This window comes from Rhineura floridana, chromosome 4 (assembly GCF_030035675.1).
Source record: "Rhineura floridana isolate rRhiFlo1 chromosome 4, rRhiFlo1.hap2, whole genome shotgun sequence".
In the NCBI taxonomy this organism is placed as follows: domain Eukaryota; kingdom Metazoa; phylum Chordata; class Lepidosauria; order Squamata; family Rhineuridae; genus Rhineura; species Rhineura floridana.
Window position 1 is genome coordinate 48,959,937 of NC_084483.1, and position 12,915 is coordinate 48,972,851.

General features: G+C 40.6%; 1 protein-coding gene and 1 pseudogene across 2 annotated transcripts in view; one reads left to right on the plus strand and one right to left on the minus strand.

Annotated features, from left to right (window-relative positions):
• The first annotated feature begins 895 nt into the window (after window positions 1-895).
• Window positions 896-1,014, plus strand: LOC133384642 (5S ribosomal RNA; annotated as a pseudogene).
• A 3,729-nt stretch (window positions 1,015-4,743) lies between these two features.
• Window positions 4,744-12,915, minus strand: part of ELOVL5 (ELOVL fatty acid elongase 5) — a 64,066-nt gene continuing 55,894 nt past the window's right edge. For both annotated transcript variants that reach the window (XM_061622961.1, XM_061622963.1), the window contains exons 5-8: window positions 12,421-12,592; window positions 10,413-10,537; window positions 7,899-8,033; window positions 4,744-7,348 (exon numbers count right to left, since the gene is read on the minus strand). In XM_061622961.1, the coding sequence (XP_061478945.1) occupies window positions 7,217-7,348; window positions 7,899-8,033; window positions 10,413-10,537; window positions 12,421-12,592 (564 nt within the window). In that variant the 3' untranslated portion in view covers window positions 4,744-7,216. The remainder of the gene's footprint in view (window positions 7,349-7,898; window positions 8,034-10,412; window positions 10,538-12,420; window positions 12,593-12,915) is intronic.

Below are 12,915 nucleotides of genomic sequence, written 5' to 3' on the forward strand. Positions count from 1 at the left end.
TGTCTCAATTTGTACAAGATAAAACAGTGGGAGGTGAAATATATTGTAGCAAAATTCTAGGCGTGCTCTATGTTTTTAATTGACTATGCCCACCTTGCCTTAAATGAAGTGGTTTAAACATATCAGGCTGAAAACATGCATCCTTTTTTCCAACAGCTTGAGTCATTGCTGAAGTAGCAACATACTGTAATCTGTCTGATTTTACATCAAACTGCAGTTTCAGATTCAACTGTTAATGTACCCAACATAGAAAGAGAACATAACCTCCAATTTGAAACACAAAAGGCTGTCTTCACCATCATGACATTGACCAATAAAAAGGCTTTGAAATTCATAAAAGTAAATTTGACACAGATTTCTAGGATGAATAATGAGGGAAATAAAATTTTCTAGATTCTCTGTAGAATCATTAGTAACACAGGAAAGAAGCAAAGTAATAAGAACACCAACAAACATAACAATATAATTCTCCATCTTTGCAGATGGCAGGTGTTGCCACCACTCACCATATGCTCAGAGGCACGTTATCAAATTCTTCCAAGCTACACAGCAAGTAGATTGGACTGTGAAAGACCAGCCCAAATTGTGTTTGCGTTTTGACCAATTTGTAGGGCAGTACAATATCTTAGAGAGGTCAGGTCTCCTGCTCCCCTGGTTCATTCGCTATAGCTGCCTAATTTCCCTGCTTTTTAAAGTTTGATAGAAATATCTGTGAGCTATACATACATTCTTAAACCACAAGTTTTTTTTGCCTATTAATGAATTTCTATTAAGTACATTTTCTTCCTTGTTCTTTAGCATTTGGGTATCTGTGTTAGATGTGTGGCCAAATCAAAACAGTAGAACTGTTTTGAGTCCTTAAGTCACTTTTTTTTGGTAACTTGTAAAATTCAATTACTACGGCCACACTACCCTGAACATGCTCAATCTCATCTGATCTTGGAAGCTAAGTAGGGTCAAGCCTGGTTAGTACTTGGGTGGGAGACTGCCTGGGAGCACCAGGTGCCATAGGCCTGAAGGAAGGCAATGGTAAACAACCTCTGAATACATCTTACCATGAAAACCCTATGAATATATCCAAGAGATGCATAGGTTCACCATAAGTCGTAATTGACTTGAAGGCATATAACAACAAAAAATCAGTTACTGAAATATGCTTTATCACTTAATTTACCTTGCCATCGTAAGCCTTCATACCAGTGCCAGTGCTTTTATATGGTAGTGGGTGGACCCAGCAATTGGTACACTTGTTATCCATGAGCATGACTGATGGCACAGCAAGTTTTAGGAAAGGGATATTAAACAATACAAATTGTGCTTCATTTTGCAGATCTTGTTACTACTGAATAAACTAAAAGACACTGGAAGGTGCTGAGTTTGCAAACTAACAGAAATAATGATATTTTACCTTGCTGACCACTCACTTCCATGGATTTCAATCTGTGTCAGGTGGAACACAAGAAGAGGGGAACAAAATCAGCGTGGGATTGGATACTGGGGAAAATGGGGCCTTCACTCACCAGCCAAGATATGGATGGGTTTGGCTGTCCTGTAGCAAAGAATCTTGTTTTTCATATTGGATCTCTGCTGTGACTGATTCCCAATTGGGAAGAGCTCCTCCTTTGTTCTGATACCTTCCTCCCATGAGTAGTTATAGGTGGGGTCAGAGATGTCTTGTTCTATTCATCTTACTTGCAGTGTTGTATTAATCCTACAAGTCCAGACATTTTGCACACCTGCAACCTTTGCATGCTGTGTCATAGATCAAATTTATGGTGTTGGATTGGTCAGGTGTAGAACAACATTAAATGATGCAAGGTCAGCTGGGCTTTTGATATAGCACCCATGCTGCAAAGCACTTCAAACTGTTCTTAAACTTTAAGATTTTCAGCTTCCATGTCCTCAGAACTCCAAAAGTAGGATGTGATAGATCAAGGAGGGGGGGGATGGAGAACAGAAGAGAGAAATATTGCTAATGAGAGAACAGGAAGAACAGAAGTCCCATAGAGTGCATGAAATCCCTGGCCAAGCCTCATGTAGTTTTCTGGATTGTGGCCTAGGACTCCTACATTAAACTTCATGTTCACAAGACTAGCCCACATCTCTTAACAAGAATACAGAACAGGCCTGCACAATACATAATAAGGCACCCTTCTCTGACAATTTGCAGGCTAATGATGAGGATTAGTAATTAATTAAATGTATATCCCACCCTTCTTCCCAATAGGAGCCCAGGGCAGCAAATAAAAACCCTAAAAACCCTATAAAACATCATAAAAACAACCATTACAGATGTTTTGTTTTAATATATTTTAAAAACATATTAAAACAAAACATCTTTAAAAACATTTACATTTAAAAAAAAAATCTTTAAAAGCAATTCCAACACAGATGCAGACTGGGATCAGGTCTCTACTTAAAAGGCGTGTTGAGACAGAAAAGTCTGTAGTAGGCACCAAAAAGATAAGAGATGGCACCTAATATTTAAGGGGAGGGAATTCCAAAGGGTATGTGCCACTACTCTAAAGGGCTGCTTCCTATTATTGTGTAGAATGGACCTCCTGATAAGATGGTATCTGCAGGAGGCCCTCACCTGCAGAACGCAGTGATCAACTGGGTATATAAGCGGTAAGACCATCTTCCAGGTATCCTGGTCCCAAGCTGTATAGGGCTTTGTATACGAAAACCAGAACCTTGAAATTTGCCCAGTAGCTAATGGGCAGCCAGTGCAATTCATTCAGCAGTGGGCGATACCCTGTCCCAGTGAGCAGTCATGCTGCCCCCTTTTGCACCAGCTGCAGCTTCTGGACCAACCTCAAGGGCTGATGTGGATGTTTTCCTGTTTGCAGCTTTAACTGCTACTTTGTGAAAGCATCTCCACCCAGCAGAAGCAGAGGCAGGGAGAAAAGTGTCTACACTGGGGTAGCCAAAGTGGTGCAGCCTCCAGATGTTTTGGACTGCATGTCCCAACAGCCCCAGCCAGCACGACCAATCGCTGAGGTGAAATGTGTAGTTTGCTACATCTGGAGGGCACCCCACAGGCTCTCCCCAGTGTACATCATTTCATCTACATTGCTCCTCTTTCTTGCATCCAGAGGTGTGTGGTGGAATTTGCAATATGGTGGGAAAAAAGGGCACCATGAACTCCATCCCCAATGGCCAAACTGCATGTAAGACTCACTATCAGGATTACTGGGCAAGAATGAATGCCTTGTGTGCTGTTGCCATAAAGGTCAGTGAGGAGGAAGGGGGGCAGGACAAAGAGAAATAGTAGAACAGAAAGGGGTGTAGGACAAGGGAAGGGGGGCAACAAATGTAGCAATTCAACATTAGTGGTTTTTTTTACTTTTTAGCTTAGCATAACCCCACTGCCTAGTATGTTAAATTCCTTTTCTCATAACACAAAAGCACAGTGACTAGCAGAACATAATTTTAAATAGCTTGTAAAGCAACACGAGTGGCATGCCCTGATAGTTCATCAGAGAAGTTGCCCTTTATTTTGAATGTGGATGAGTCTTTATTAAAATGCCATGAAGCCATACTATAAATATTAGTCACAACATAGCAGATTATATCAAATTTGTGACAGTTTAAACTGTCATGGCTTCTTCCAAAGAACTCTGGGAATTATAGTTTGACAGTGGTGTGGAGAATTTACCAACTGCCACCTCCCCAAACACTTTAAAATAAAAACCCAAAGTAAAGCCACTTGAGGATATGTGTGTGTGTATGTTATGTATGTGTGTGGATAATTTGAAGTGGAAAAGTTGTGAGGCAGGGATGGAGTGCTTAACTCAGCCTTTCCCAACCAGTGTGCCTCCAGATGTTGTTGGACCACAACTCCCATCAGCCTCAGCCAGCATTGCCAATGGTCAGGAAAGATGGGAGTTGGGGTCCAACAACATCTGGAGGCACACTGGTTGGGAAAGGCTGGCTTAACCCATCCATCTCTCCACTCTAAATCCAGTCTTAAGCAGTTTCTCCTCCACCAATGGAATTTCAAATGCATGTTTGCAAGTGCATCTGGAGCCTTGCTGTGGAATAAACTATCAAAGTACCATTTGGAGCAGAAAAATTACCAGCAAAGAAACTGCCACCCTCCCCCCCTTGCCAAAAATGCACCTTCATAAACTGCTTTTCAGTAACACTAGCAGCAGCAGCAGTAGAGAATTCCTCAAATGCACTTGTGTGTAAACATTTGGTTTGTCACATTACTTGCCCAATTTTGCCCATCAAAAGTTGTAAAATGGGTGCAACTGGAACTCTACCCTGTGCTAAATTATTCCCTGCATAAAAAAGCCATTTATTTTGTATGTCTCTTTGTAGGAAGTAGTCTAATTTGCACACAGTGTTGAACTAGTTCAAGTAAGAGCTCATGCAATTTCTCTTCCCTGTTCTGGCCTCTTGCAAAGTTCATGAATCTCAAGAGTTATGCATGACCAGGGATCCTGGCTTATCAAAAACAATGGCTAGTTTCTAAACAAGCCAATTTCAAACCAGGATTCCTGGTTTGTATTTAATGCTAAGCAGAGATTCTCTGAAAGCAAAACCAAACTTGGGAAAATTTCTCCTCCCGGCCATACGGAAGAGGGAGGGGTGACTGCAGGAGCTCAATGTTTTACAGGCTTGCCTATATAATGCTAAACCATAGTTTCATGTTAAATCGATGGCTGCATTTGCACAAAACAGATAAAGCTGTAGCTTCCATTACAAAGCTTTTCACTGTATTGAAACACAGGGACAGGTAATCAAGAATGATTTAATGATTAAAAACACAAAACATTAACAATGCAGATATTTCAGACAAGCTAGTTTTTTAATTTTAAGCACACATATTTAGATGGCATATTTTGAATGGTGAAGCTGCTGTATGAAATATGTAAAGACTGCGATTCAGTTCCTGGGAGAGGGAGAGGGAGGAGGGAGGAGGGAGGGGGAGGGGAGGGGGACACACACACACACAGAGAACATAAAAAGGGACAAACGTAAACTGGTTCTGCCTCTCATTTCAAAAACAAGCAAAAAATAATAATCTGCGAGGCTATGAGGGAAAACTTATTAGCTCCCTGACATCAGTTGTGCAAAAACATGGCAAGACTGATGTTTATATAAATATCAAATCATAATATATAAACTTGGGGAAATAAGCAATAGTATGGCTTGACACAAATAAATGTCAATGAACAACATGTTAATAGGCTAAAACTCCACCATATTACATAGCATATCCATTAGAGGTGCCTTCTTTACATACTGACACTGCAAGTGCAGGGAAGATTTTAACAAGCTTTACAAGTTTCTAAATAAACTTTTAACAGGCCAAGAAAGTACAGAGGAGATACACAACACGCTAAGAAATAGACATTCATCACCAACGTATTTCCAAGGGTTTTTTGTATGACAACAATAAAAATCTGGCATGGCCCAATTTGCACATTTTGAAAGAAAAAAACCTTTGCTATAGGCACATTTTTAAAGTTGATGGGTTGGATCCAAAGGCCGCTTGTATGAATGGAGGGTTTAATGCTTGTGTTGAGGGAGCCCCCAATTTCCCTTCAGCTGCAGCCACATACGCATGCAACTTGAGCCATATCCCACACTGATCATTCTCCAGGATCATCTGACCTCAGGTTCAGCTTTTGGGGGGTGCAGGGGGAGGGGAAAAGCCCTGTTCTGCCAGTAGAAATACACCTTGGAATCCAACCCAAAGTTTGCTATACAAATAGCAACAAAAACATTAAGGTATGAAAAGTCAAACCCCCAGAACTGTGAGCTTAGTTTTGTCAAACAATTCAGATGGTGAACGCATCACAATTTGTTATATTTCCCAGATATGTTAAAGGATGGCTTGCCAGAATGCAACTAAGGATTCACTCTATATCTTAAAAACTTTCAATGAAGTGGGGGATGAACCAGCTGTGGCATCTATGCAGTTCGGTGGTCAAAAGAATAGGAAAGAGAAGTTCCAGCTGATTCATCTCACACTTCACTGGCAAATTTTAAAAGAGATAGGCTACAACCTGGGAATGCCAATTTTTAAGGAAGCAAAATGTCTTGCCCACCCCACACATTCTCTAATGCTTAAAGAGAGAATGTCAGCATTCAGTTCTAGGTGCTGCTTAAGCACAAATTAACTCTGTTAGTTATGGAAATTAAAACTTAGTCAAGAAAATTGAACTAAACCACCAAACTGCTGCAGACCTATGATAATGAAACAAGATGCCAAGCACGATCAAGTGTCTTTTTCCTGCACAAGTCTGAACAGAAATAAATGCCCATGCTTTTTCAGTGTCCCTTTCACTTCAAACAGGTCACATGTAGGAGAATTACCCCAATTTCAGTGTAACAAAGAGCAGGCTTCTAACGTTGCGTCATACATATTGAATCTAGTTGACTCATGAAAGGAGCCAAACTACTCTGGGGTGGCTTCTCAACAGTCCATTTTGTACTTGAGATCCTCAAATACAGGATACGTGCATGCCACGTCATTGATCAAGGGTGCACATGAACATCTGCAAGCAGTCTTTTCCAAGTTGTCACTTCACAAGCATTTTTGAAGGGGAAAGTCACCATTTATATGCATATGCGCATTTCAAAACTGACACTATAGATGTCTGTTTGGTATTTGGATATCTGTACCAGAGTATAAACTGCCTCATGAGAAGTTGCTCCCAGAGTTAAATATTTCCATATATTTTCAAACCAGTATTAAGTTTTGGGCCCTGCTTTTACTTTAAATTTAAGGCATGTGTGTTTAAAACTACTGGGGGAAAAACCACAAAAACGTTGTACAAATCACAGTCACATGCATTATCTACAGTTAAAAAATATGAGTTTGGATTACAGTTTTGAAATTGTGAATCATAATTCAGCACCTATCATATTGACTAGTAAGGCAACAGCAGTGTCATATATATCTATGTATCTATATATAGATATACACACACATACTACAATAATACTCCCTTCCACAGTTTATACTCAGGTCTGTGACCACCCAGTATTGTCAACATCATCAACTTTAGCCTATTGATAGTTTCTAGGATGTTTTGCACTGGTTAAATCTTACATAAATCAACACTATTCTAGGCAGGAATAGTTACAGTAGCTGTCAAGAGTTATATCAGTGCACAACACATATTGTGCTTACAATCAGATGATTTTTTTGTTGCTGTTGCTGCCTGGAATATCAAAATGGCTTCTTATAGTTTGGTCTTCAATCCTTCCTTTGTTTTCTTTGCTTCATATTGTTCTCGAGGGAAGAAAAGCTATTTGTGTACCCGTTCACAGCAGCCATGGAACCATTCTGATATTCTTTCCTTCTGGAGGCTGCCTTTTTGTTGTAAGTCTAAAAAACACACAGGTCAGTAGTGAGCGTTCGCCACACACAATAACAATGAGAAGAGGCAAGCTAGCTGATTTCATTTTGTTATTCAACAAGCATCCCACCCTCTTCATACTGACTTAAGGCTGGGAGACAAATAGCTAGTTCAGATGCACTGACAACCCATAACATTTCTGGTTGGATACTGTGGTCTGAACAAAACATGCTTTACACAAATCACAGCTTTTCTACATAACATGAAACAAGAAACAGCTTGTTGGGGAAGGAGGGCCAATCCTCTTGCAGAGCTGCAAGTGCTTGAGAGAGAGCACTTGTTCCTGTCTCAATTTGTCACATATGGCAGGCAGGGAGGGCTTCCTGTTGCATCATGGTACCCAAGAAACTATAAAATTGATGGTGGTGGTGGTGGGTGATTGTTAAGTATGTATATCTTGTGCTAGGATTCAATTGTTCACACATTTTTAGAAGTATATTCTGATATACAAACTTTCTAGGTTTTTAAAATCAAGATTTGCAAACAAACAAACAAATGTGTAGAGCTAGCTTAATTTACCTGAATATAAAAATTTGTGAAAAGAATAATTAAGGAGATCATGTAGCCTATCTGGAAGTACAGCCATCCCAGGGGAAATGGACAAGGCCAAACAACTCCACAGCTTGTCTGGAAGATTGTCAGGACAAATTGAGTCTGTTAAGGATAAAGAAGGGGGGAAACGAATAAGTGAGAAGACAAAGGAATACATTTATGCAATTTCCTATGTATCAGTATATCTGGATATAAGCACAGCTTTTTAAATTGCCTTTTGTATTTGCTATCAGAGATTGGTGGTTGGGCTCCTTTTAAGATCCGTCACTCTCCAAATCACAGATGCAGTGGTACGGCCTGCCCTGTACAAGTTTAGCCCCTTAATTGTGCCATTCAATTAGCTTCAAATATTCACAAGGATAAAGCATGGAGGTATTATGAAAGCGGGAGAAAAGACTACAAATGGGGAGGACGAAGGATAAGGCAGCTAATATTAAAAACAAAATGCATTACTCCAATATTTAATGCAGGTAGTGGATTAAAAACATCCCATGTAGCAGGTCATAAATAAACAAGGAGCCATTTCCCATAAGACACTGAGAAGAGAAGAGTGTTACCCCTATACTTAGGGAAGTATAGTAATGCTTCCCCTATGAGTGGCTGGTTTCCCATGCTACTATGTGAGAGGTTTGTAAGCAGTAATCATGGCATAGGTGGTCCTCCATTTTCACCATATGTAGCACCTTTATCTTACACAGATTCGGACCTCCAGTTTGAAGCTGTCATCACAAAACCGAGTGTTCCCATTAGATCTAGCAAGAGTGGGCAAACTTCAGTCTTGCAAGATGTACCTACTCCCCTCCCCCAGAATCTCCATGGCTCACTAATATGTTTTCAATGCTCAAAACAGAAGTGTATGCTCAGGATTTCTCAAGAGTTGAGGTGTAACTAATTTGTATGTGCTTTTTGGCAGCCCCATATGGTGTACTTTGGAGAATCCAATTCTTATTTCTAGTTGTAATTAAACAAAATAACCAACCAAAACCAGCCCAACTAACCCAACAACATAGAGACCACCTTGGTACAGCAGATCAAGGTCCAGCATTTTTTGCAATAACACCAATAAGCAGCAGGCATTTGATATTCCAGAAGTGGTTCATGATGCTCCTTCAGCCCATCCCTACAAATAGCACAGGGGTGGGAAACCTGTGGCCCTCCAGATGTTGTTGGACCCATCAGCCCCAGTCAGCATTGGAGTTGTAGTCCAACAACATCTGGAGGGCTACAGATTCCCCGTCCCAGTATAGTAAATAACTCCTTGCTAATACATCCATTTCTCCACCCATTTCTCCTGTGGAAAAGGGGCATAGTAAATATTAAGATGAAAACAGCAGGAATGTGTATTCCTGCTCCTGCAACTCTTGTTTAGAGAAGCAGCAACTGTGGAACTTCTGTCTCTTTCAACACTCTTAAAAAGACAAAAGCCCCATCCTCTTTTGAGTACAGTCCAGTAGAGGCTGGCCCATTAGGGCACTGCCCCACTAACCTCAGTCTGCTCTCAGATAGCCCTCACTTGCCTACTTCCTTACTCAAAACCAGTTCAGAGGGGTGTCCCTGGCTGTCAGCTTCCTCCTCCTTGGTCTCAGTGTTGCCCTTGTAGAGTTCAGCAGGGAGGAGGATGGGGACAAAGCTAGAATGAGTTGGCTCTGCCTGTCACTTGGGTTTAGCCAACTAAGTTCTACTCAGATGAGACCCACTGAAAATAATGAGCCCAGAACTTGCCTAGATATAGCCCATTGGCTTCACCTATTGTTGGCCTGTCTACTTTCTGCCACACCACCCTCAATGGGCACCAGCCACAACTGGTACAGTCTATCTATTCCTTTTAAAGAGCTCTGATGCCTTTCCCCTTTTGGAACACGACCCCACTGTATTACATTTATCAACCTGTTGGAAACACTGCTCTCATTTATATAGCAAGTTTCACATACCAGTTATCTGTCACCTACCACTTACACAGCAGTCCTCTGAGAAAGGAATGTATTCCCACTTTACAGACGTGGAACTGAGGCTGAGGAAATAAAGGGACTGACAGAAAGTCACCCGACAGTAATTCTAATTTTTAACATACTGAGCAAGAGGCCCTGGCTTATCATCAAGAGTTACAAAATGCAAAACTGGAACTCCCAGCTGTACAGGCTTCTCCATTTACTTTTGAATAGGGCATGGACTGAACAGGGAGGTGGTCTCCCTACTAGCAATGGAGCCCTGTGTGCACACTAGAGCCCCTGTAGTTACTAAAGATAGCTGTAAGAGCCAGAGAATAAGGCACTGCACAAAAACCTTTCTGCTAGGATAAGGATTCTGGTTATCACTGCAAGCAACACATGGGCATCACTCATTAATCTACAGCACATGATTCTTCACAGAACAACACTTGATCCTTCACATACAGTACTCGCTAGCTTCAGTTATTAAAAAAAAAGCAGGTACCATAAGCATATGAGGGAAAAAGAGAGAGAGAACAAACAGAATACCCACCAGCTGTCCCTGAGTGATATACTTCTTCCACCAGAGATATGGACGCATGGATGGTATGGCAGATAAGCCATAATAGGAATACATGAGGACATGAATAAAGCTGTTAAGGGTGGCACCAAAATAGGCTATAAACAATAAGAGGAGAGACTGTTTTAATATTTTTTGCAACATGATTGCAGCAAAAATGCTCAAAAAGTTATTCTAAATAATTTTAAAATTGTAAAACTGACCCTGCTGAACTTTTAAAAGATTTTACACACAAACATAACATCATCATCATGAAATGGCTATCTAAAGACACCTCTGCCATGTAATAGTTTCTCCCCACAAGATTGACTTGGATTGTGTTTTTAAGAGGGTGCTACAAATGGCAATAGATCCCCAACTCCCTCACAGGCCTGATCCTGATGCCAGTTGCATGCAACAACATGCATTCAGCCTGAAATGGTGGTTGGGGACATTCACCCCCATCCTCATAGCAACATATAGATGGGAGTGTGAAATCCTATCCACACTATGTAGTAGGTTGAAAAACTGCATCCAATGCTTAAAGCTGAGTGAGTATCTCAATGTGAATTCACGTCCAGATGTCTATGATGTCACGTCCAGATGTCTGCACATAGTTCCTGACCCAGCAAGAGCTCTAAGTGCAGCAGCTGCTTCTTCATCTCTCTTGCTCATTGGGCTGGTGCGACAGCTACAAACACTCCGTGCCAGTTCTGTAAATTCTTGATACCAATCTATATGATATATACTTTGCAAGTGTCATTTATTTAATCAGCATATTTAAAAAATGGCATAAGGTATTGCCAACATGTCACCCTGCTGCTGAAAGAATTGCACTGACTGCCCATTAGCTACCAGGCCAAGTTCAAGGTTCTGATTGTGGTGTACAAAGCCCTATACAGCTTGGGACCAGGATACCTCAAATATCATCTTACCCCTTTTATACCCTGTCAGTCACTGCACTCTGCAGATACCATCTTATCAGGAGGTCCATTCCACACACCCTAGGAAGCGGACCTTTAGTGTTGTGGTACCTTCCCTTTGGAATTCCCTTAAATATTAGACAGGCGCCATCTCTGTTATCTTTTTGACACCTACTTAAGATCTTCCTCTTTCAACAAGCCTTTTAAGTGGAAACCTTATCCCAGTCTGTGTCAGAATTGCTTTTTTAGATTTTTTTAAAGCTTTTTTAAAGACGTTTTTAAAGATGTTTTGTTTTAACATGTTCTAAAGTCCCCTGTTTTTAAGATGTTTTAGAGTGTTTTTGTTTGCCACCATCCATGGGCTCCTTCTATGAGGAAGGGCGGGACATAAATTTAATAACTAAATAAATAAAAAATGATCACAATTTATTAAAAAAAGAGAAGGCAGACAGCAGGTAAAACAGTTCCACTAAGATACATTATACTCATATGGAATTGTTGCCATCTGGAAGAGCTTTTTGGAAGCCCCCATGTGGTATTCTTTAGAATGCTTATTTTCAGTTGTAGTTAAACAAAAGAAACCACCAACAAACCGCAAAACAAAGTTGCAGGGGACAAGCAATATTTAACAATATTTTTAAAAAAATTAAAAGAAAGAAAGACAAAGCAATATCAGTCAAGCTCTATAAGGCAAATGATTTTAGCTGATCAACTTGCATAGCAACAAATTAAAAGGCACTCTTAGTAGTCAAAAGCTTGGCGGATGCAAGCTTTGATTTCAAGTTATTAGAAGTTATGCACACACCATTGGAGGCTTATTGAGAAAACCTAAGAATAGTTGGTTAATAGCTGAAAGAGCTTCCAACAAGAACAGCAGATATGCAGAACTGACAGATTTGAGGATGTCGCTGTGGGGAAAAAAACTTGTGCAAAACCAGCACCAAAAAAAGGCTTCCAACCAAAGATAATGTGAAGTGAATTTATATGTGTACATTTATATACCCTCTTAAAATGGAACTGGCCTTTCAGGAAACACAAACATATACAAGTTTCTGACTGTGAGTTACAAGAATACTTACAGTGGCCACAAGGCACCCAGTTCATAACAAACCACCATATGTTAAGCATAGTTGCATGGTGATACACATGAAGAACAGTGATCTGGTGGTTATTTTTCCGTAATATAAAGAAGAAAGTATCCATGAATTCAATGAGCTTTGAGAAGTAGTACCACCAAAGGACACGTATGATCTAATAACAGGAAAAATAGTTCAGACATTTGATCCACAAAGGCAAATGAAATAACAGAGTTCAGGGCAAATTCCACTGACCCAAAAAGTAATTCTACCCACATACCCCCAGAATCCTAGAGATCAGTTATTACTGTGATACAGGCCTGGTTGGTAATCAACTAATGCTTACTGTCAGCCCAAGGATTTCTGCTTGTGCAATGGGACTTTCCCTCCTCTCCTTCCCCCCCCCCCCGCACTCTGTGGCCTCCCCAAATCTGCTCCAGAGGGTTGCAGGAACTCCTGAAACAGATTTAGAGGGTACTCCAGGGGAGAAGAGAGGGA